General features: G+C 49.1%; 2 protein-coding genes across 8 annotated transcripts in view; one reads left to right on the top strand and one right to left on the bottom strand.

The window, feature by feature from the left end:
* Nucleotides 1-21371, top strand: part of DAAM2 (dishevelled associated activator of morphogenesis 2) — a 110961-nt gene extending 89590 nt beyond the window's left edge. For 3 of the 4 annotated variants that reach the window (XM_028509027.2, XM_036024069.1, XM_036024071.1), the window contains 12 exons: nt 2867-2974; nt 5289-5315; nt 6347-6453; nt 7653-7737; nt 9482-9588; nt 9710-9798; nt 13997-14165; nt 14339-14446; nt 15339-15399; nt 16547-16678; nt 17773-17943; nt 18264-21371. In XM_028509027.2, coding sequence (XP_028364828.1) covers nt 2867-2974; nt 5289-5315; nt 6347-6453; nt 7653-7737; nt 9482-9588; nt 9710-9798; nt 13997-14165; nt 14339-14446; nt 15339-15399; nt 16547-16678; nt 17773-17943; nt 18264-18485 — 1386 coding nt within the window. In that variant the 3' untranslated portion in view covers nt 18486-21371. The remainder of the gene's footprint in view (nt 1-2866; nt 2975-5288; nt 5316-6346; nt 6454-7652; nt 7738-9481; nt 9589-9709; nt 9799-13996; nt 14166-14338; nt 14447-15338; nt 15400-16546; nt 16679-17772; nt 17944-18263) is intronic. The other variant, XM_028509029.2, reaches the window with a different exon arrangement.
* A 661-nt stretch (nt 21372-22032) lies between these two features.
* Nucleotides 22033-23955, bottom strand: part of MOCS1 (molybdenum cofactor synthesis 1) — a 37245-nt gene continuing 35322 nt past the window's right edge. For all 4 annotated transcript variants that reach the window (XM_028509796.2, XM_028509795.2, XM_028509792.2 and 1 more), the window contains one exon: nt 22033-23566. Coding sequence is in view for 3 of the 4 variants with exons in the window: in XM_028509795.2 (XP_028365596.1) it covers nt 22806-23566 (761 nt within the window). In the remaining variant the exon portion in view is untranslated. The remainder of the gene's footprint in view (nt 23567-23955) is intronic.

Below are 23955 nucleotides of genomic sequence, written 5' to 3' on the forward strand. Positions count from 1 at the left end.
GCAAAGAGCATTTGAGCAGCCAGGGGCCTGCCTCTGAAGAACCAGGGGCCATGGACTGCATGGAAACATTCATTGTTCATGGTCAGAAGTAACATATTTTAAAATTGTGATGAAAAATATAGTTTTTGTCTCCTATATTTACAACGTATAATTATATTTTTTTTTCATTTTTTAAAGATTTTATCTATTTATTTTTAGAGAGAAGGGAGGGAGATAGAGAGAGAGAGAGAAACATCAATGTGTGGTTGCTGGGGGTCATGGCCTGCAACCCAGGCATGTACCCTGACTGGGAATCGAACCTGCGACACTTTGGTTCACAGCCCACGCTCAATCCACTGAGCTACACCAGCCAGGGATTATAATTATAATTTTTAAAGTGTCACAAAATGTTGATTAGGAACCTTAACAAACATGACAATCAAGGCAACTAATATTTTTGCAACATTTTTATCACATAGAGCTTAGGATTTTCTCTGGGTCCCACTAATAATAAAGTCTATGTGAATTCTGAAGGGATCCAGAGAAGGCTAGAGTTTCATTCCTAGACGGGAAAATACAAGTTTGATGAAATAGGCATTGGGGAGCATTTACAGGAGTTGCAGACATTCCTCGGCAAGGATGGGTGGAGGGGCATCAAGAAATATTTGTGAATCTATTATCCCAGTCCTCAGCTCTTACTTGTATGACTAGTGATTATTTCATCATTTGGGCTTCAGGTTCCTGATCTGTAAAATGGGGGTAATTATGACATCTGTATCAAAGTTTGTTTTAATACATATAAAGTGCTTTTACCAGTGACTGACACATAGAAAGTCTTAATAATAATAATAATAATAATAATAATAATAAATCATTGTTGGTGGTACTACATGTGTGCTTTAACTGTGTTATTTCACTTAATACACACTTTAACTCAGTAAGTATCAGTTTCCCTATGTGACATGGAGTTCCCCTCCATTTGCCAACAGTTCCATGGAGTGACGAGGCCGAGGGAGAACAAGCCACCTTGGTCTTTTTGACCCCAAATGCTGCGTGAGGGAAACCTAATGAAATGTGTTTTTGAGAAGGATTTCCTTGGCATATACAAGGAGTCTCTAAAGGGGCAAAAGCTCTAGGAATCTAGACTGGAGGTGGTGAGATCTTGGCCAGAGTGGTATAAAAATTAAATCTGAGAATTAGTGTGCATGGTGGGCACATCAAGATGACTGGGTGAAATTTAGGATGTGGAGAACACTAGGCATGGGTGTACCTCTGTCTGGCTCTAGAACTGGCTACACTTCCACCAAGAGTTCTTGTGGCGAGTGGGGGAAAGGAGAGTGTTTGGGAAGATGTGCGGGAGAGACTGGACGCTCAGTCTGTTGTTTCTTCCTAGTGTTCAACATCCCACTGTCTCATTCCAGCCCATTTTTTCTCAACCTGGCTTCACCAGCACTAAGGAGCAAGGGGATACTTCACCTTTCTGGGCTTTCACAGTGCGCCTGCCCACCAACCCAGGCCTAGATTTAAGTGGGGACTGAAATAGAAGTTTCTCTCCCCTGCCTTCTCCAACTCGAATCCTGACCATCTCCCCTCTGCTTGTTTTCACCCCATTCCAGGAGCCTGTCTCCTCTCCCCAGACCCCTTCTCTTATCCTGCCTGTGCTCTTGCGTGTACGTGCACACACATGCAGTGGTTGCTTCTGCCATGAAAAGAATGTGTCTGTATTGGGTTTGGCCAGTTGCCTGTATCCCTTGCCTCTCTGAGCTTCCTAGCCAGGCATTCCACAAGAGGGTCCCTGGCCTTAAGAAGGCCACAGGAATGTCCCCACCCCCTGCTCTGGCCTAGCCTCCCCTTTTCCAGAGTTTAAGAAAATAAAAATGAGTGTAAAGTATGTTTCTCTCTCCAAGCCTTGCTAAAGGGGAGATGGAGGGAGGAGGAGGCCGTGTTAGGAAGACTCCCCAGCTGCTCTGCAGTCAGAAGAAGGTGGGGTGAGTCTTTGCTGAAAAGACAGCAAAGCTCTAGATGAGGTGAAGATTCTTGGGAAGAGAGGGGTGGAGCATCTGGGCGGAGGGGCTCTATCTAGCCTCTTGTCCTCTAAGCCATTATGGGGTGTTGCAGGACCACTGGAGTGTTCTTGGCTTGGCTGGTAGCTCCTCCTCAGAGGCTAGCCACTTCTCCTTAGATCCCTGGGGTGGGGGTTAAAGGCAAGTGTTCTATACAGAGGTAGGGCAATGCCTAAGTTGAGAGACCTTGGAATATAAACTCCTGGGCCCATCCCAGTCTTAAAGGATGGTACATCTTCCCTGAGTCTGACCCACAGGAAATTGTGGCAGTCTTGCTGGCCTCATCAGTCACTGGAGAGGCCAGGATGTCCCAGCCTTTGGCATTTGGCCACTTTCTGGGAATCTGGGAAAGTGGGAAGAAGACCTCTGGGAGGAGAAATGACCATCTCAGATACAGGAAATCCCATCTGCACTAAGGATTTGAGGATCCCAAGTATGTGTGGGCATGCTTCCTCCCAGTGGCTAAGCCAGCCCCGACCTTCAGGGAGAGTGCCCTGAGAGCACTGGGTTGGTTTTGCTTTTCTGGAAGGAGTTCATTTTTGCCCACCCATTACTCCAGCACACCCACTGATTTCTCTAACACACACATAGGCCTCACATGGAAAGGAGGAGAAGGGGGTTGTCTCTAGACTCTACCCTGGAGCAGAGGATTAAGGAGGGGTGGAGGTCTGAGGGGGAAGAATCAACCCCCTTCTGAAGGCCTAAAAGTCTGGCTGTCATATTGTGTGCAGCTGGGGGGGCAGATGGGATTAGGGGGGCACTGGCCATCTCCACAGTGAAGGAACTGAGCCAACCTTGGGCCTTCTCCCTGCCCTAAATCCTAGGAACGTGTCCCTGGCACCGTATGGAATGAAGTTGATGACATGCAGGTATTTCGGATTCTGGACCTAGAGGACTTTGAAAAAATGTTTTCAGCCTATCAGAGGCACCAGGTAAGACCCTGCCCCTCTAGCCTCTTGGATGGATCTTGACTTCACATTTTCCCCTTGAACCCAACCCTCAGTCCCTCCCTCCTTCCCTCCCGAAACTATTGAATGATTTCATTCTTTATCAGGTACCATGTGCTTATTGGGAACACAGATATAGATATGAATTAGAGGTGTGCAGTGAGCGGAGACATCCCATTGTATTGAAGTTTGTATTTATGCATTAAGTGATGAAATAGAATTTTGTTCATTTCTCTTTTTCCCTCCTGGACCACTGGAAGTGGAGTCTGAGGGCCTGGCCGGTGTTGACCCTGCTTTTTCTTTGGCCCCAGCACTTAGGGACTATACCTAGAAGGCATTTTAACTTGTCAAACCACTTTCTCCACCATACTGTCATCTCTCAACACCCCCAAGAGTTGAGTAGCAGAGGATGTTAATGTATCAAGGAAGGTGGAGTTACTCCAGGTCATGTTAGGGAATTGAGGCTGGAGACAGCCTGGGCAGGTCAACTGAGGCCCTGGACTCTGCTTTATAGACGCTGTGTACAGATGACTGACGAGTAAGCAGCAGTAGGGGGAGTGGGGTTGGTGACAGAATACAGGGCATTCCCAACCCAGGGATCTCAAACTATGCCGTGTACCTGTGGGACTGCCAAAAGTACTGATTCTTGGACCTCATCCCCAAATGAATGGGAGTCAGGAAACGAATCGGGGCTCAGGAACCTGCATTGCAGCTGGCACATCTAGGGGCCTTCCCCCCAAGTTCAAGCATTAGCAGCCAAAAGCCTTAAAGTGTTTGCTTTCTCTCTGGCCTGCCTCCCAGAGGCTGTTTCCACTTGGGGGTATGCTATTCCACGTTTTCTCTGCCGATCCCAGGGTTCCAGCCCTGAGGACTTCCCCATGTGCCAGTGAGTGGGGTCTGTGCCCTCCTGAGTCCTGGGCAGCAACTACAGGTACTGACTGGGCTCCCACTTCTTTCTGACAAGTTCAGACCTGAGGCTGACCCTTTCTGAGGGCAGTGGGGCTGAGGGCAGGTGTCACTGTTGCTAGGGGACTAGCCAACGGAGTGAGGTGGGGAAAGGGCTCTGGCCCTGTTTTGGGGTTCTAGAAAAACCAGATGGTTGTTCATATAATTTAAATGTGGGTGCTCAAGGCATCTGATTCCGGGAAACACTTTCAGCCCCTGCCCGTGTCAGGCAGGTGCAGGCACAGGCAGTCATAGAGGGAGTCCTTCTGAGCACGTGGTGCTCCTGCACACCTGTGCTCCGGAGGGGGTGCCAGGGATGGAGGGAGTGAGTGCAAGGGGTGTATTGGGCATGGCCAATCACATGCCTCCATCTAGTTCGAGCATTTTCCTCAGGGCCAGTGTTCTGGTCTGGCCCACCCATTCTCCAGGATCCTGAGGTGGGCTGGGATGATAGCCAGTGGGAAAAGAGAGGCTCTGAGGTTGAGGACAAGCTGAATCTGGGACCTCCCCGTTTGGTGAGTGGAGAAGAGTTATGATAGAAAGCCCCTGTCCCACCTCGCCTTTCTGAGCCCAGTTAGTCCAGCATCATGTCCAGCGAAGCTCACCCAGGCTACTGTCACTCAGAGGTTGCCCAGACTCTGGGGCTGAATTCACATCAACAGAGCTGGAGAGAGATCTTGGAGGCCGTACAGCCTTGGTCACCCCCTCTTGCTGCCTGGGGCCTGGATTGTGGGGCGGAGGAAGGTTCTTCCAGCTGTGGGCCTTCTCTCTCTGTTCAATGGAGGACGTGACTCAGTGATTTCAGCCCCATCAGGGTCAGGAAGGGAGAACCAGGTGAGAGCTCTGCCTCCTTGGCAGCCCCCCTTAGAGATTCAAAGGCAGGCAAGGGATAGGGGGCCAGGGGCAAAATTCCAGAATATGGTGCTTTCCTTTGCCTCAGTGTCTCCTCCCCTGTTGAGAAAGTTAAACTCATGGGGTGGAGAAGTACCCTCTGCCCTCTGGGCAGATTCCCAGCAGAGGAGAGGGAGGCCTGGGATGGGGCACTGGGGGCCTGGTCTGCCCTGACTACAGAGTGGTGGGTGGTCCCACTGTGCCCAGGGTATGTGGGAGACACTGTCTGTCCTCCGCTTTGTTTGGCTTGTGAGTGCATGTCTGCTAGAAGCAGCTCCTGTTGGGTACTGCTTATAGGTCTCCATCTCCAGCCATGGGGTCTCACTGGGGTGAGCATGCCTTTAGGCATGAGGAGAGTAGAAGATAGGGGTCCCTACATCTCTTCTCCTATTCCTGCCCTGTACCTCTTGGCTAACATTGTGCATGTTTAATTCTCTGTTGGCTGTGGCTGCTGCCTGCGTAGGAGCTGATAACTAATACTTCCCAACAGGTGAGTCACTCATGGGGCTCTGGACACTCCAACTTTTATCTGCTATCCTGGGCTGCTGCCCTGTACTGGGCCCAAAAGAATGGGTCTGTCCATTCTACCTTCACCATATTACCCATCTATACAGGGAGGCACCAGGGGCAGGGGTCAGTTCCCAAAGAGAAGGCAGAAGTGTAGGGGGTGGGTAGTGCTCACAGACCCTGGCCAGCAGTGGAGGTGAATGTGTACTGAAGTAAGGAGAAAGCTTCCAGGTCTATTGTCATACATAAGGGAGGGGTCCAACACCGGGCTGGCCAGTAAGACTGCAAAGGCTGGACACAGTTCCCAAAGGTAAGGATATGAGTAGCAGCCCTGCAGTTGTACAACATGGAGCATGTACTTGGAGGAAGCTCCCAGAGCAAGAGCTGGCCACTGTCTACCTCACCAGGGGCCCCAGAGAAGGCAGGGGGTATCTTTGATTTATTGGGAATATGCCCACTGAAATCTCAGAGGAGAGAATTCTACATGGAATTCTGCTTCAGTTTCCCCACCCCTGAACATGTAGTTGCCCCCTACCTAGGGCACATTGGGCTGTGCCTGAAGTCTCCTGGAGTCCAAGAACTGTGGACTTGTGGGGACTTAGAACCAGCTTCTTACAAGTTTGGGGAGACTGTTTGGGTGGGATGGTGGGAGAGGGGGTTGATTCCCTGGGGATGTGTAGATATCACATTGCCTGGAGCCATAGGGATCAGTAAATCCCCTCCATCAAAATAGCTCCTTCTCTAGTTTGCCCAGAGAAGGCAATCTCTAAAAAGGGGGGGCTCCTCATTGCCCCCCAACTCATTCTAGCCCATGGTAAAGTCCCAGATGCCTCCTATTAGGGTCAGTAACTAACCACTGTGCTCCTTTCTCTCCTGCCTTTTTCTTTGCCTTTCTACTCTTACACCAGGAGCACGGTCTGGTTGGTAGGGAGGTGACTTGTGGGAGGGAGGGGGCAAGTAGAGGACTGGGAAAAACACACACCTCAACTTTTCTAACTGGCTTGTTGGTTGCAGAAAGAGTTGGGCTCCACTGAGGACATCTACCTGGCCTCCCGAAAGGTCAAAGAGCTGTCAGTCATTGACGGCCGGAGGGCTCAGAACTGCATCATCCTTCTCTCCAAGTATGTTTATGCTGGCCCTGCCTTTTTGTCCCCTGTCCCGTGTTATGTTCCTGGGGGTAGGAGATGGGCCCCCCAGGAAGCAGAGGACTGAGATGGGGCTAGTGGAAGAAAATGGTTAACTTGAATACCTGGGGGAGATAACGTGTCTGAGCACTGGGGTGATAGCAGCCTCTGGCCTCACCTCTCTGCTGCCCTCTGGAAAAGGGGATGGGGCACTAATCTAGAGCCCTCCCTGTGAGCCCCTATTGAGCAGCAGTGTGGGGCTCTGCAGACAGGAAACTGCCCCAGTCTCGAGGCCTGTGACCAGCCTGGTCAGCATCTGGTAGTGGAGTTGCTCTAAGCCCATGGAGGGCCCCACAAGGCTTAGGCCACAGAGTAGCATGATCTCAGCCCCCAAGCATTTCCCACGGCTGCAGAACAAACAGGGCAGTATCTGCACTAACAGCAAAGCTTCTGTGCGGGGCCTCCTGCCTGGGCCAGGGTCAGAGGGCACCGCCTCCCAGACTATTCTTAGTGCTGCCCTGGCTGCCTCTGGGACAACCACCCCCTTTCCTCCCACAAGGCCGCAAGGCCTCAGTTTCTCTTCCTTGATGGTGGGAGAGAGGTCTGTACCTCCAGGGGTCCCATTGGCTGTGCATCTGGAGGGGACAGAAAAGGTGTGTGTTTGTGTGTGCATGTGTGTGTCAGGGGCAGGGCTTCTCCCCCACTCCCCAGACAGCAAGAGGGACTGGAACAGCTATGTGGGAGCTGGGGTGCTGTCACAGACTGAGAGCTATTCTGCTTTCTGAGAATGAAGGAAGCAGGAAGCTGCCTTCTTAGAACTGCCAGTACTCCCACCCTCCCAGGGAGTTGCTGCGGATCTTTTAAGCACAAGGGGAAGGAGGAAGATCAGAAACTCCTTTCTGTGTCTCTCAGGCTACACTGAAGACGGCTCTTTTACTCCCAAAGCTCTCTGTCAGCTCTGATGGAGACTCAGGCACCAGACCAGAGACTCAGGTCTTTATTTAGGGACTAAAATACCTCATCGTTGAGTTTATGGGGTGAACCAAATTAGTTTAGTGTGAGGAGGCTTTGCAGAAGAGCTGAGGAGGAGGACTCTCAAATGTGCTTCCACATTCACATGAGGGAGAGAGAAGGTCTGGGGTCTGTTCTGAGCAGAGGGCCCAGGCCAGGCTGCTCAGGGTAGGCTTTTGCCTTAGGCTGAAGCTGTCTAACGAGGAGATCCAGCAGGCCGTCTTGAAGATGGATGAGCAGGAGGACCTCGCCAAGGACATGCTGGAACAGGTGAGGCCCCTCAAGGGGAGGGCAGCTGAAATTAGGGGGCAGTGTGCCCCTTCTTAACAGCTCCCAGGCAGGCCAAGAGGTCACTGAGAACTCAGGCTAGAAGCTGGAAAAGTTGGGGCAAGGTGTATAGAAACTCTGCTGGGCCAACCTTTCTGAGGGGAGGCCAGGAAAGGCTGCATCTTTTCCAGGGAATTGAGGCCCTGAAAGGAGTCCCATGGGTCTCAAGGCAAAGTCAGAGTGACCCATAATTATATCTTCCCCAAGTCACTTCCACTTCAGTTTGCTGTGCCCTTCAAGAGACACCTAGAAAACATGAGATAAAACCATCAGTAATTGGACTTCATTAAAACCGTGAACTCTTTTTACCAAAAAGTACTATTATTAGAGTGAAGAGAAAGCCAAACTTTACTAGATATCTTCCTTACATGTATCCAGCAAAGATCTCAGATTCAGAATAAAGAATACTGCAAATCAGTGAGAAAACGACAAACTGAACTTAAAAATGAGCAAAAAATTTGAACAAGTACCTCCTGAAAAAGAATTCCTGAATGGCTCATTCCTATTTGTCATCAGAGAAATATGGTAGAAATAGGTGTGTGAATACCTGTTCTAAGATTAGAACCAGAATAGCTAAGATTGAAAAGACTGACAATTCCAAGTGTTGGTTAGGAAGTGAGGTGATTGGAATTCTCATTTGGTACAATTATTTTGGAAAATAAACTGGCATTGCATACTAAGGCCACACATATGAGTACGCTTACCCAATTGCCCAGCAGTCCCACTCCTAAGTATACACTCAGACACCCAAACTGTGAACAACCCAACTGTCTATGAATAGGAAAGCAAATAAATAGACTTGTGTGTTATATATTACTACAGTAGAATACTACTCAGCAATGAACAAAAGACAATCTATCAAAACTTACAACATGAATGAATCTCAGACATTGAGTGAAATAAGGTAGACACCAAACGGACAGACACCTTGAGTCCATTTATAAGAAGAAACAAGCAAAATATAACCAAAGACACTGAAATAGAGGACAGGCTGACAGTGACCAGAGGGGAGAGAAGAAAGAATTTCAGGGGAAAAGGGAAAGGGTTTACAGGAACAAATTTAAAGGACACATGGACAAAAACTAGGGGGAGGGTGATAATGGGAGGGAAGTGGGGAGGGTGGGGTGGGTGGGCTGGACTGGGAGTAAAAGGGAGAATACTGTACTTGATCAATGATTAAAAAAAAAAAGAAGTTCAAGAATAGGCAAGTCAACTCCAAGGTGATAAAATTCAGTCGAGAGGCTATACATGGGAGGGAGAGGGTGGGTTAGCTGATCAAAGTGACACAAGGGAACTTTCTGACGGGATGGAACTCTTCTGTATCTTGTCTGGTTGGTGGTAGATGGTTTTGTAAAAAGTCATCGAACTGCACATTTGAAGTGGATGTGTTTTATATAAATAAAACTTCAAAGTCACTGGCTGTATGCTTAAGAATAATATACTTTACTGTATGTAAGTTATTTCTTCATTTTAAAAATTAAAAAAAAAAGAGAGAGAAAGCAGTCTAGAGCTGGGTGCCCTGTCATCCATTTCAGGCAGCTGAAATGCAAACAGTCCACACGAGGGTGCCTCTGCCTTTTAAGGGGACGCCTCCCCATCTCGAGCCTCGTGAGTGTGTGGGCTTCTGTGTGCTCTACTGTATCAGTTCCCCACCAGCTTCCTGTCTGACCTTCACTGCTCTTTGCAGCTCCTCAAGTTCATCCCAGAGAAGAGTGACATTGACCTCCTCGAGGAACACAAGCATGAGATCGAGCGGATGGCCCGCGCTGACCGCTTCCTCTATGAAATGAGCAGGTTGGGGCATCCAGTGCAGCAGGAGGGGTCGGGGCAGGCAGGCAGAGGACGGGGCTGGAGCTGGCTCCTGGGGCTGGGACTGGAGGGGGTTGCCTCATGATGTGGCTCACCCTGTCCACAGGATCGACCACTACCAGCAGCGGCTGCAGGCTCTCTTCTTTAAGAAGAAGTTCCAGGAGCGGCTGGCTGAGGCCAAGCCCAAAGTGGAAGGTACGGCTGTGGGAGTGGAGGAAGCCTGGAGAGGAGAGGCATCTGGGGAGGCCGGGCAGGGAGTCCCTGCAGAAGGGCAGAGGAAATCCCCCAAAACCAAAATCAAGGACAAAATTTAAAATGATGATTACTGTAGATATGTGCACTTTCTATTAGCACACGTGCCAAACATGGACACAGTTTCCACGCCTCAGCATGCAGACTCTCTAAAGCTGGGGATCTGTTGGCATCTGCCCTAGCATGGGACAGATATGCCAAGAAAATGGTGACACAATAATTCCCCCTTATTCACATTTTCACTTTCAATGGTTTCAGTTACCCATGGTCAACCATGGCCCAAAAATATTAAATGGAAGATTGCAGAAATAGACAGTTCATAAACTTAAATTGTGCACTGTTCTGAGTGGCATGAGGAAGTCTCGTGCTGTCCTGCTCCTTTCCACCTGGGGCTGTGACTCATGCCTTTGTCAAGCACGTCCATGCTTATACGCTCCCCGCTCATGAGTCACTTAGTAGACGTCACCGTTATTACATCAGTTATCAGGCAGAGAGAGACCGTGTTCACTTAACTTGCATTATAGTATATTGCTATAGTTGTCCTAATTTATTATTAGTTATTGTTCATCTCTTACTGTGCCTAATTTATAAATTAAACTTTATCATAGGTATGTACATATAGGAAAAACATAGTATATATAGGGTTCAGTATGTCACTGTTTCAGGCATCCACTGGGGGTTTTGCAATGTACCCCCCATGGGTAAGGGGGGCTGAACCTCCTCCTAAACAGGCCATTTCCAGACGAGCATGTTGTTATTAAGTGAGGATCATGTGCCAAGTGCTGTGTGAGACACTCTATGTGGATGATCTCACTCGATCCTCACAACAACCCTATGGGTGCACCTGTTCTCTCATTCTGAAATGAGGATATGCTGCCTGAGGCCTTGTTACTGGTGCATGGTGAAGTCAGAGTAGTGCCAGTGTCCTTCAAAATCCATCCCTTCACTCTCACCTTGGTGTTCTTCCAGGAGGGTGGCGGAGGGCGGGGGGTAGGGAGTTGGGAAAGGCAGGTGGTCAGGATGGTGGGAAGCCATGCGGTCAGGAGGGGGAATGCGGGTGAGGCCGTGAGGCTCATTCGTGGTGAGGACAGGGTCAGCAGAGTGGAACAAGGGAGCCTGTGTCCAGGATGCTGAGGGGGCAGGCTTGGGGACAGCATGGGCCCCCTCTGCTGGACACCAGGGCAGGCCAGCACTCCCAGGATGCCCCCTGCAGAGAATGTCCCTTTCTGAAGTTCTGCGAACTGCTTCTTCAGGGAGGTTTCTGGGTATAGGTGAAGCTTGGCAGAGCTAGACGCAGATGTCCCCTGTGATCTGTATCCTGATGCACGCACACACACATGCAGTAAGGGAACTGCGGGCTGGCTGAGATCACAGAGGGCAAAGGATCTGTGACATGAGTGACAAGGAAAGAGATCAGTGGTGACTGCAGGTCTGAGGTCTGGTGGCACCTCCAGCTCCACCCGTAGGGGAATCCTTCCCTTTACACAGCTTTCTTTGTCCTGCTGCTGACTGTCCTTGGGGCCTGAGGCACAGCTAAGGGGTTCAGACCAAGGCATATGTGCTCAGCTACTGTGTGTCGTGGGTCCATGGAGCAAATATGAGCAATAGTCACTTGGCACTGTGAAACCACAGTAGTTTAGCCACCAGTTAGGTTTACTCTCAGATAATTTCCTATTCCCAGGAGCCGACTCCTAAACTTTCCCTAAGAGTTAGTCACTGCATGCTCAGAGATAGGCAACCTTTAATATCAAGCTAAGCAGAGCAAGATGTGTTTTGGATGGCACAACCAGCTGGGGAAGGCTATCACCTCTGTGCTATGGCATGGCTGCTGTTCTAGAAGGGTCTGTGGGTCTCTTTCCTCCAGGAGTTGGGAAGAGGGGATTGAATCAGGCCAGTGGGCTTGACTGGGTGGAGATGAGAGGATCGTGCAGAAATCAGGGTTCGTAGTCCTCCTTTTAGTTCTCCAAGGAAAGATTCCCGGGTGAGCTAAGATTTGTGGCCTGTCCCCGCTGGTTGATGAACTTTTGACACCCTCTCACACACCCCTGTCCCCAGGCTGGCCCTCTGGGTCAATTTGCCAAAAGTCGATTTACTAGATTTGACAAACTTACCAATTCTTTTATAAATATATTAATGATTTTCTTTACTATATTATTATGAATATGTTTACTGCTTGAATATACCAAATTTACCAATTCTCATTATGAATACATTCACTGAATATAGTCAAGATGAGTATGGTGTCAAGTGTAAACATACTCCTATGAATATATTCATGAGTATATTGTTCCTGTGAATGTATCGGAAGTGTCTGTACTGCATATGTAAGTTTTCCCATTTACACTGATTTCCTTTGAACTCTTGTCATCTGTTTTGCCAACATTTTTAGCATTTTCAGCATGATTACGTCGCAGATTTTTCAAATAGTGTGTCAACCAAAGAAAAATTATCCAAACCAATAAAAATGGCTGGAAACTTTTTTAAGTGGCTTTATTTTAAAGTAAACTTTTTATTGCAATATGCAGGTGGGAAAGTACAGAAATCATAAGGGTTTTACTTGACAAATTATGGTGAAATGAATTCACCTACGTAACTGACCCCAGGTCAAGAATGTTTCAAGCCCCCTTCTTCGGGTTCCCCCTCCAACATCATCCCCCAATCATTACTTTCCTCTTCTCTCCAGAGGTTTTGTCTGTCTTGAATTTCATGTAAATAGAGTATGAATAATTTTGTGCTTGTTTCTGTTGCTCAGCATTGTGGTTGTGAGTTGTCTCTGTTGTTATGTATAGCAGTGGATTATTCATTCTCAGTGCTGCATTTTATTCCATTTATGAATATACCATGAATTATTTAACCAGTATGTAATTTAAGGGAAAAATAACTAGAAACCACTCAAATACCCATCAAGTATACCATTGATCATAGAATATTGGAATATGCACATGTTCAACTTTAGAAACCACTGACAAACCTTCTTTAATACTCACTTTTACAGCTTTTTTTACAATTACTTATTTTTTATTGTCTTGAAGATTTCTGCAAATATTTAGTCAATTGGTTCTCATTTTATCTTCATAGCAGCATCTTAAGGAATGTCAGTTTAGCGTAAGCCAAAGATTATAGAATAGTTTGGTCTTCTTATCACCACATTTAATAATCAAAAGGCACATTCCATAACTAATATCCAGATTTTCAGTGTAGGATTTGTCTCCTTATTCCACACATCTGCTATAAATACGTAATAGTTGAGGAAAGGCCAGAGCATCCACATTAAAATTAAATACTGAAGTTTGAGTTACTGTTAGCTTAATTTGTATTTCCAGCAAATGCATTATTTAAGACATGGGAAGAAAGTGGCTAAAATACCTAAAGGTTGGAAAATTTTAAAAAATGACATTCAACAGGATGGCACGTTCAAAGACACCATCAATTATAAAGCACACCATTATCTTATAGAACAAAAATAATGTGGGAATATTACAGTTGGTGACATGTTATAGTTTAATTTGACAGGAATTTTTTTCTTTCCAAAATAAATCAATAAAATTCAGCATTTCAAAAGAGTTGGAAACAGTCCCATAATATGTAAAATGCTGAAATTTAAACTTTAATCACTAAAGTTTACAAAAGTAGTATATTCTTACATATATCAATAGAAAGACTGTATTAATAATCTTTAAATATATTTTAATATATAATATTTAAATATATTTTAGTATATATTTACATATATGTCTAAATAAATTTATAAATTCACAAATATAAATAAATAATAAAATATATTATTTTATTAAATAACAAATACTTATTATTTAATAAAAATAATTATGGAATATATAATGGTCTTTAAATAAATATAAGAAAAGATGTTCTCAGATACATCCTTAGGAAGAGTTGGCACATTCTGAGAATTAGTTATTGGGCAAATTGGCTTTTGGTGAGTTTGTTTCTTCCCCTGGAGGTGGGCAGGTGTGGAGTAGACTGGCCTGAGGGGGTGGGGACATAGTCTCTGCCCCTCTGAGAGCTTAAGACACTTGCAACCCCTTTTTTAGACTTTGTGGTGGCAACCTCCTGGGGTACAAGAGGACCAGCGGCTCTGGCCTAGTCTATGTAGGGATCTGACCTGTTCCTCTTCTCCCAGCCATACTGCTGGCCTCCCAGGAGCTGATCCGCAGCAAGCGTCTAAAACAGATGCTAGAGGTCGTCCTGGCCATTGGTAACTTCATGAACAAAGGGCAGCGTGGGGGTGCCTATGGGTTCCGAGTGGCCAGCCTCAACAAGATCGTCGACACCAAGTCCAGCATTGACAGGTGGGACCCTGCCCACTTCCTTAGCCTCCATCACACCCTACCTGGACTCTCCCCTCCTCCCTTTTACTCTCCCTCCACTTCCAACCCAACCCAAGGCCTCTTTCCCCTAACACTTCACCTTAGTTTCCTGCTGACCCTCATTCCCTTACCCATGACCTGACTTTCATCCACAGAAACATCTCTCTGCTCCATTATCTGATCATGATCTTGGAGAAGCATTTTCCTGACATCCTGAACATGCCCTCAGAGCTGCAGCATCTTCCCGAAGCCGCCAAAGTCAAGTGAGAGATTCCTCTGAGGCTTCCTTTCTGCTGTGTTCACACATACTCTTATCTAAGTGTCCTCCATTGGGGTTACTCAGGGCTGAGTAGGAAAAGGTAGCACCTCGGGGTCTGCCAAATGAAGACAGATAATTTGCTCTCCAATCCTTATTTCAGAGATGCTTCCAGGAAACAGAGTGGGGTGGGCACCTGGAGCTCCACCCCTCCAAGGAAGTGTGGGAAACAGTGTAGGACACTCTTTCTTATTTTACTCAAGGGGCGAGAAAGCTGAGACATCATATACCGTCTCCTGCCAGTCACTGGCTAAGTTCAATTGAACCAGTCAACTGGTTCAGGGAGTGGGGCATTACTATTTAGCCCCTAGAAAAAGTACCCACACAGTTGGAAGTCAGGACTACACACTACAAGGGATGGAGATATGGGTGGGGCAGCAATGGTATCTGCTTCATGCAAGAAGTCAGACCTGAACATACATAGACTGATAGAAGCATCTCCAATAGAAGCATCTCTAATAGAAGAGAAATGCATTGGTAAATGGCTAACATGCATCAAATGCTTCCTGCATGCAAGTATAATACTTGTTAAGTTAAGAGTTTATAAGTAAGTATTACCTGGTGGTAAAAAATAAATAAATCTAAGACAGAGGCCATGTGTTAGAAACTTTCTAATATGCAGCCTGGCATTTCTGATCTCCAAGGATCTATAGGACATAAGTTTCACCCCTGCCATTTTATAGAAGCACAGACAGAGCATGGAGGGGAGGTGATTTGCCATGTTAGTGGCCAGTGCAGGGTTGGAGCACAGGTCACTGACCCCCAGGCCACTGGGCTTTGCATTGCCCTATTCCTGGACCATCCTCAGCTCCTTTCTCTCCCTCTGTGTCCCCCTACAGCCTGGCAGAGCTGGAGAAGGAGGTGGGCAACCTCAGGAAGGGCCTCAGAGCAGTCGAGGTGGTGAGTACATCATCTCTGCCTGCCTGGGTGTGAGGTGATGCTGTCAGCGACCCTGGGTCAGGTGATGGGCTCCCAGGCAGCAGGTGCATTCCTGGCTCAAAGCTTCCAGTTGGGGTGATAGAATAATGGGTATAGCCTCTAACACAGAGTCAGCCCTCAGGGAAGGAGGATTATGTGGGGTTTAAATTTAGTCTCTCAAAGAGGGACATTGAGACTAACCAGATCACTGTCCAACATGTCTGCTGGGCAGTGGAGTGGAATGGACTATAAATGTGACACATGCTTAAGTTTGATTCCAGTAGATGGAAGAGAGGACCCACATCCTTTGGGAGCCGGGTAGGGGCAGGTAGTTCATAGTGTGACCCTGGGGACTGGTATACCCAGGAGTTCCTGCCTGATGTCTCTTTACCTCCTCCTGGGCCAGTAGAGGAGCCAGGGGCTGCACACTTGGCAGGAAACCCAGGTCTCTGGTTGCCACCATTCCTGCTCTGATGGCTTCTGAGATGCTACTACCCCCGGCCCTAGGCTAGGCTGGAAAACTAGAGTCCTTTCCCATCTTCACTGAGTGTGTGTGTGTATGGGAGTGGGGTGGGGTGGAGATGTTAGGCGGGTAAGGAGAAAAGGAGCTTAGAGACTGAAGTTAAATATGAGAAACAACCTTTCATTGCCATGGTGATGGGGATGGGGCAGAGGATGACTGCCAGTTTATGAAGTAAGTCCCAAAGTGTGGACCCTGGACCAGCAGCATCAGCAAGGAGATGTGGATATGCATCTGCACACAGACCACCTGAGGGTGTTGTTAAAATGCAGATTCTGATTCCACAGGTATGGGTTGGGGCCCGAGAGTCTCTCTTTCTTCAAATCGCCCAGGTGATGCTAATGCTGCTGGTAGCAGGCCACACTTTGGGTAGCAAGGATCTGGAGAAGGATGGCAGGGTGGGCTAGGGAAAGATATAGGCAGGTGGGCTGGTTGATGGCTCTCACAATCTTCACCGCCCTTGAAATGGTGACACCTGGGGCATTCCCGCTTCCAAAGGAAGGCTCAGTGTCCTGTGATTGACAAGAAGGGTGGGCAGTGTGGCGACCCCAGAATTCCCAACTTTAATCTTAGCACACATCTAACCAGCACTTTGCTCTCCATCCTCAGGAGCTGGAATATCAGAAACGCCAGCTACGAGAACCAAACGACAAGTTTGTCCCAGTCATGAGTGACTTTATCACAGTTTCCAGCTTTAGCTTCTCAGAGCTGGAAGACCAGCTGAATGAGGCCAGAGACAAGGTGAGGGTGGTGTCCCAAGCCTCCTCTCACCCTCAGCCTAACCCCGCCCCATTCCTCTCCAGTCCAGCCTTAAATAGACAGCTCCTTCACCCATTCCTACCAGATGGGTACCAAGCTTTGAGGAGTAACTGTTACTTTACTCCTACAAGAAAGGCAATGGCAACTCTGATGTAAAGATCATAGTCCATTCATCAGGTGTCAGGCACCACATTAAGTGCTGTCTTATTGCCTACTTTTTAGGTTTGTTGAAAGGTTATTAGCTCTTTTGACAGCTATGTGCACTGAGATCCAGAGTGGTTAAGTAACTAACTAGCCCAAGTTTCCCAGCTGTGACAGACAGAGCTGGGTTAGAATCCTGGTGCTTTGGTCTCAGTTGCTGTCTTCCTGCTTCTCACACTAATATGCACATCAACCTCATCTGTGGGAGCCTTAGTAAAATGTGCACCCTCCTTCAGGTGTTTGGAATGGGGCCTGTGGTTCAGCACTTCTAATAAGCTCCAAGTGCATACCCATGCTGGTCCATGGAGTGCACTTCGCATAATAAGATCTTTCTTAGAGGACTTTGAGTGGTTTACAGATGGTGGCTCTCGTTAAAGAACAGTGAGTGCTTGGCACATATAATGATAGCTGGCACTTTACATCTATTAACTGGTTTAATGCCCACAACAACACTATGAAGTAGGTTCTATTATTATCCCCATTTACAGATGAGAAAACAGGCATAGAAAGGTCAAATAATTAGCCCAATAAACATATGATCTCTGAAGTCTTCTGGAGTTCTGACCAGGCAGTTGCTTCCCAAGGTCTGTAGCCCCAGATCCCATACCCAAACCATAACAGACCCAGAAGTGGCTCTGGGCACCCTCATTGGCCAGCTTGGATCCCCATGTCCCAGTATGTATGCCTACACCCTTCCCCTCAGCCTTGCCCCGGCCCTGATGATAATGGAGGTCTCCCCTTCTCCAGCCCTGACTCCATACCAAAGTCCCCTATTCTTGGGCTGGGCTCTGTCCTGGTTGGCACTCAGCTAACCATGTGGTCTAGGCCTATGGTGCTCAGGGGGGACCCGCCAACATTCCTTTTCCCCACAACAGTTCTCCAAGGCTCTGATGCACTTTGGGGAGCAGGACAGCAAGATGCAGCCAGACGAATTCTTTGGCATCTTTGACACCTTCCTTCAGGCCTTCTCAGAGGCCCGGCAGGACCTGGAGGCCATGAGGAGGAGGAAGGAGGAGGAGGAGCGACGGGCACGCATGGAAGCCATGGTGAGGGTGGGCAGGGCCTGAAGGGAGAGAGGCAGGTCCCAGTGGTTGGGTGTGTGTGAGGAAGGCAGGGCCTGAGAAACACTGTAGGGGCTGATGCCAACCCTAATGGGGGAGAGTGGTCTCCCTGGCCCGAGGGGAGAGCATGTGAGCTGGGCAGGCACAGGGCATCAGGGAGGAGGAGAGTGGGGCCAGGTGATGAACACCAGCACCAAGGTGCACAGCCCAGGAGTTAGCCCCTGGCTGGGAGGACACTGGTTGATAAGTGAGATTACAGGTGGCTGCTCTGGCCTCAGCCCATCTCTCCCTCCTCACCCTTGCAGCTGAAGGAGCAGAGGGAGCGGGAGCGGTGGCAGCGGCAGCGGAAGGTGCATGCAGGCAGCGCACTGGAGGAGGGGGGCGAGTTCGACGACCTGGTGTCGGCCCTGCGCTCTGGAGAGGTTTTTGACAAGGACTTATGCAAGCTCAAGCGCAGCCGCAAGCGGCCAGGGGGCCAGGCCCTGGAAGTCACCCGGGAGCGGGCAATAAATAGGCTAAATTATTGACCTGGGCACTGGCCACAGCAGGGGGCCAGCAGACAGGGATGGACCAGAGCAGCTGAGTGGAGGAGGCTGGGATACATAAACCCCGTGGTGCTCAGTTTGGAGCCCTGGGCTGGGTCCTGGGGTGGGGACTGTGTGAGGCAGGACCAGATGTCTCCCACATGTACCTGAAGAGGCTCCTCTCTCCTCCCCTCTCCTCTCCTCTCCACATTCCTTTCTGCTCCCCAGCCCCTAGGGGTCACTGTCTGAGGCTGATGTGGACATCCTTGGCAGGCTTAGCTAAGGGGCCCTGCTACCCACCCCCAGCATGGGTACCCACACATTGGCACAGAACTCTTTGAGATCTAGACTGGACAGGTCCATGCATCTTGTCCAGATGTCATGTGCAGTGGGCAGTATCTGTGGGATGGGAGCCCTGTGAGCCAGGGGGAAAGAATCCAGGCCCTTATACCTCAAGAGACGGCTTAATGGAACATTGATCTGGGAACCAACTTTTGTCTTGATGGCAAAGGAAGAAGCATTATATAGCTAGATAGATTCCAGGAAAAGAAGATGCTGGGAGGATGATGCAGGGACCAAGTCATCAGGACACAGAGTACCAGTGCCTGTTTCCTCTGTCACAACTCATTGAATCCTCTCTTGCATGTCTTCATTCTCTCCCTTCCTTCCCTACTGCCACCTCTATTCTATCTACTAATCCAGAATCCCAGAAAACCCACCTTTGGGTTCCCACAACTATGGCTCACTATCAGGTATTTGATGCATCTGGTAAGGGAGGGGTTTCAACAAGGACTCTGATCATCACCATACCCCGTGCCTTGGGCACAGGGATCCTGGAACAAAACTCTCCTCCCACCTTCCATGGACCATGGTCTTGAAGTAAGATGGTGACCTCACACATTGGCTAGGAGGTCCTGGCAGCCCTTCACCGGAGAGCAGCAGTTGAATGCCTAGCCCCACCCCAGGGCTTTCTAGTCTACCACATTACATTACTCAGACCCCAGACTGACTGACGTCTGCCTCAGGGCAGAAACCATAGTGACCTCCACTCTCTCCAACATGTAGGAGACCTCAAACCACGTGTGCCTATCTGGCTGAGGGTGGTTCTGGGGTGTTGGTTCCTGGGAGGGTCCCAAGGGCCAGTGCTGCCCTCTGCATTTACATACCATCTCAGAGGATGTTTCCTCCCCTAAGGCATTCAGATTTGGGCCAGAGAAGGCTGGGAAGCTAGGGGGATGTTGGATGGGGAACGGGAGGAAGGCCAACCTCCCTGGGAAGTGCACTGCCTGAAAGAGACAAGGTGGGGTGGAGTGGCTGGGGAAGTCCTGCTACCATCATTAGTACCTTTGGTTCTTCAACCTGACTTTTAAGGGGCCCATTCTGGTCCTCCTCTTCACTCCCACTTTCCATTCTATCCATCTTCCATTGTCCATTCCCATTTTCCATCCTGTCCATCTTGAGCAGGTGGGTCGATGGCTTCACCTAAACAAAATGTTCTGTCTTCTAAAAGAAGGGAGGTGAGGTCAACTCCATTAAAGCTCTTATTTTCAGTACATTTTCTCCCCCTGGAATTGACCTTTTATCCTGTCTACCTGCCTGAACCCTCATCCAAGGGTTTCTTGCCCTTCCATCCTTTTGCCCCTCCCGTTGTGTTTCTCACTTTCCAACATACTCCTCTGGCTCAGAGCTATTGCTAGTGGATAGGCTGGTGAGCTGGGCCCAGTCTTCAGCTGCCTATCTTTTTCCTACACCAGATTCCTGGGGGTGGGGCCATAGTAGCTTCCAGGGAAGAAATAAGGTTGGTGAGCCCAGCATGTGTGTTGGTTAGAGGGGGAGATATCTGAGCAAAAGCAAGTCTGGCAAGGACATGTGAAGAGGCCATCCTGGAGCCCAGGCAAGGGCAAGATGAAGCTTCCAGGAAAAGCAGCTGCAGAGCTGTTATACCCATCTGTATACCCAAAAGCCCTTGCTGCAAGAGGCTGGTATTGGGATGATGGGAAGGTCGTGGGTGGGGTCTCTGAACATCCTCTCCCTAGCTGTCTGGTATCAACCTCATCCACAGGGGCAGGGAACAGGGGAGGGCTCCACTCCTATCCAACAGGCCTGTCCAAATCCTGGCATTTCCATGCACCATTGAAGCCTGGATATGTGCCACGAAAGACAAGGAATATGCAAGCTGTTCAAGACACATTGGATCCGCAGAAAAGCAGTTGGCTTAACTGTTTACAGAGGACACATACATTCTTCCAGGGCTCTGGCTTCTCCCCACCTAAAGATATTTCTTCTCTATTTATTATTTTCAAGATCTGGCCAGTGGCTCTGGCACCAGACACCATTGTGGCCAGGTCTCCAAGAGTGCCTTGGACCATGGACCATTGTGGCTGACTCGGCGAGGGGCCAGTGCCCCATAGAGACAGCTGAGTGGGTCCTTGATACACTACATGTTTACACCTGTTTCTTCCTTGGGCTTTTCCCAGTGGCCTTCCCACCCTTCCCGCCAGTCTTTGAATTTCTCCTATTAATTGTGTGTCTGATGTAAAATCCAGTTAACCTAATGCAACTCGTTACCTTCTCAGCTACAGCACCCACTCATTCTCCCATGATGGAAGTAAGCTATGTGTAGGGCAGTAGGTGGAGAAAATTCTCCGAGTGGTTGGAGAAGGGGCTAGTCCAGGCTCTCCCCACCCCATCTTGTTCCCACCAATGGGGGAGCTGCGACCATCTGCCCACCTGTACCAGGGACGCCTTCATGCCAAGGCTGCTCTCACCAGCTGTCTCAGATGACAAATGAGGCTAATGTATAAAATCGGCAATGTCCTTTCTACCTGCACCTTTTTTATAAGAATATATTGTAATACTAAAAAATATTAAATCCATACCATCCCCCCAGTCTGCCTTGGAACTTGTGCTTTCTTCCCCTGAGGGAGCTTGAGGTGTGCTGGGGACCAGGTACAGCTGGTGGTGTGTTGGAGCCAGCTCCTACCAGCTCTGAAAGCACAATTGTGACATTTTTTTTGAATTCTGCAAACAAGTTTATGTGGTACTGTAGCTTGAAATCAGCCTCCTTGGAACTTGGTCTTCTCTTTTGCTGAGAGCTGGTTGTTAAACATTCACCAGTACACCTGGGTATAGGGCAGAGGGTGTCCCTATAGATAGACTCAAGGAAGCCTATCCATGTTAAAGAACCCAGCAAACAAGTCCAGTGCTTGGGGTGGGGCGGGGCAGGCAGGTGAAACACAGGAATCTCTAATTGCACTCTAGTCTCTAATAGCCATTGATGAGCTTTGGACACCCCTACCTGACCATTTTACTGTAGACAGTGCATTTCCATGCCTCCCCTCCAATGCTGAACCTGTAATTGCACTCCCCTTCCACCTTCTCCCACAGGGAAGATGGGGGTACACAGAAGATATGCCCTTCCAGCCTTTCCAGTGTCTCTCCTGCTCCTTTTTCCCATGGGAGTGGGCTTTGGGATGGGGTTGAGGGGTGGGCATGAGATCCTGGCAGCAGGGTGCCCTGTGCACAGATACAGTCCTTACTCTTGCATCTCCAAAGGTGGCATTGAGGCTTTATTTTGTGCGCTGTACGAGTGAAGGCAATCTTCAACTCTCTTCTTTCCCTGATATGTCCCAGAGTAAAGGGTTGGGTAGTAGGTGGAACAGCAGTGCACTGGGCCATGTGTGGCATGAGCGCTAATCAGAGGTCCTCAGGGCTGCAGCCCACATGTGTCTGCTATTAGAGGAGGGGGTGGAGGCAATGGAGCAGCCAGGAGATGCAGTTGTTAAACCCAAAGCCTGCAAGTTTGAAGGGACCCAGACTCTCTGAGGATGGAGGGCAGAGGGACAAGGCTGTGGCTCCAGACTTGGCAGGCAAAGCTGCTGAAGAATAGTCATACATTCTTAATGCAAGCTGTGCTTTCCCCCCTCAAAGTGGGTTCCTCTGCTTTGTGAGCCCTTATCCTCTTCCCAGGTAAGCAGAAAGAGAAAACCCAAAACGAGTAGTGGAAAATATGGGTGCAACTCTCTGAAACTGGTTGTCTGAAATAGTTCACAGATAACACAACTGATTTTTTGTTATCTAGCATTGCTCATTGTGACCCCTCTGATGACCAGAAGGGCCGGAGGGCCTGCTGGTTTCCTCTTTGAATAAAGGAAGCATCACAGGTCACCTAGGTTCTCTAGCAGTAAGGGAGTGGGCTGACCTGGGGTTCCTACTGGTGAAGGTGAACAGTGACGGAGTTCAAGGAACTTGACATCTTTCCCTCCACCCAAATTGCATCCCATCTCTTGACACATCTGGGCCATGGGTAAGGGGGCAGGAGCTCTAAGTCCGATGGTAGTCCCCCCGCTGACCTCCAGTCTTGCTAATGAGCTTGATCTCCCCCAATACGATGTCCCTGCTGACAGCCTTGCACATGTCATACAGGGTGAGGGCAGCCACAGCAGCTGAGGTCAGGGCCTCCATCTCCACCCCAGTGGGGCCCTGGGCCCGGCAAGATGCCTGGATCATCACAGCATGGCATGTGTTGTCCAGCTCCAGTTGCACCTGGACATGGCTCAGGGCCACGTGGTGGCACAGAGGAATCAGCTGGCTGGTCAACTTGGCCGCCTGGATTCCAGCCAGCTGGGCCACCACCAGGGCATCTCCCTTCTTTAGCTGGTTCTCTTGGACGAGTTTGAAGGCCACAGGCCCCAGGAGAACCATGGCGGAGGCCACGGCCACCCGCTCCGTGTCTGGCTTACTACCCACATCTACCATAGATGCTCGTCCTTCTGTGTCCACGTGGGTCAGTTGGTCCGAGGTTGGCAGGGTTCCTGAGTGGCTGGCAGAAGCCCGGGACATGGGGCTAAGGCACTTTGGGTTGGTGTCTGAGTCTGCGTGGGAACTGTAGTGTCTCTGAGGGGAGCCAGGCCCCAGCTGCCGTTGGGCGAGGGGAGGGGTCTGGGGGACCGGGCATCGTTTCCACAAAGTTGACACCTGGTTGGAGACACTGTGTCTGTGTCTCAGACCCTGAATGCCGAATGGGTCCCAAGAGGAAGTGTTTGGAAGGGCTGGTGGGGAATCTTGGAGCATCAGAAATAATTCTGGAAGGCAAGAAGGAAAGAGAAGAAACACTTAGTCCAAAAGGTCATCCTTTTTCTCACCTCTTCTCCCAAACATTTCCCTAACCCACCTGAACTACTCTCTTCCACACTGGGGAAAGAGGACCGAAGGACAAAAAGCAAAGCAAGAAGAGATGAAACAGAAGGTGCACAGATGGAGGGTCCCCAGAACACAAGTGTACAGCCCTTATCAGGTGCTACACCAGACACACAGCCCCACCAGTTTCTGACTGTCCTGTAGTGGCGGTGTGGGAGGTACATGGACTGCCCTCCTCACAAAGACTTTGTTGCCAAAATTCTCCTAAGAAACACCAGCCTTGGCTGGTGTGGCTCAGTTGGCTGTCATCTCACAAAGTGAAAGGTCATCAGTT

The sequence above is a fragment of the Phyllostomus discolor genome, chromosome 4 (assembly GCF_004126475.2).
Source record: "Phyllostomus discolor isolate MPI-MPIP mPhyDis1 chromosome 4, mPhyDis1.pri.v3, whole genome shotgun sequence".
NCBI classification, from domain to species: Eukaryota; Metazoa; Chordata; class Mammalia; order Chiroptera; family Phyllostomidae; genus Phyllostomus; species Phyllostomus discolor.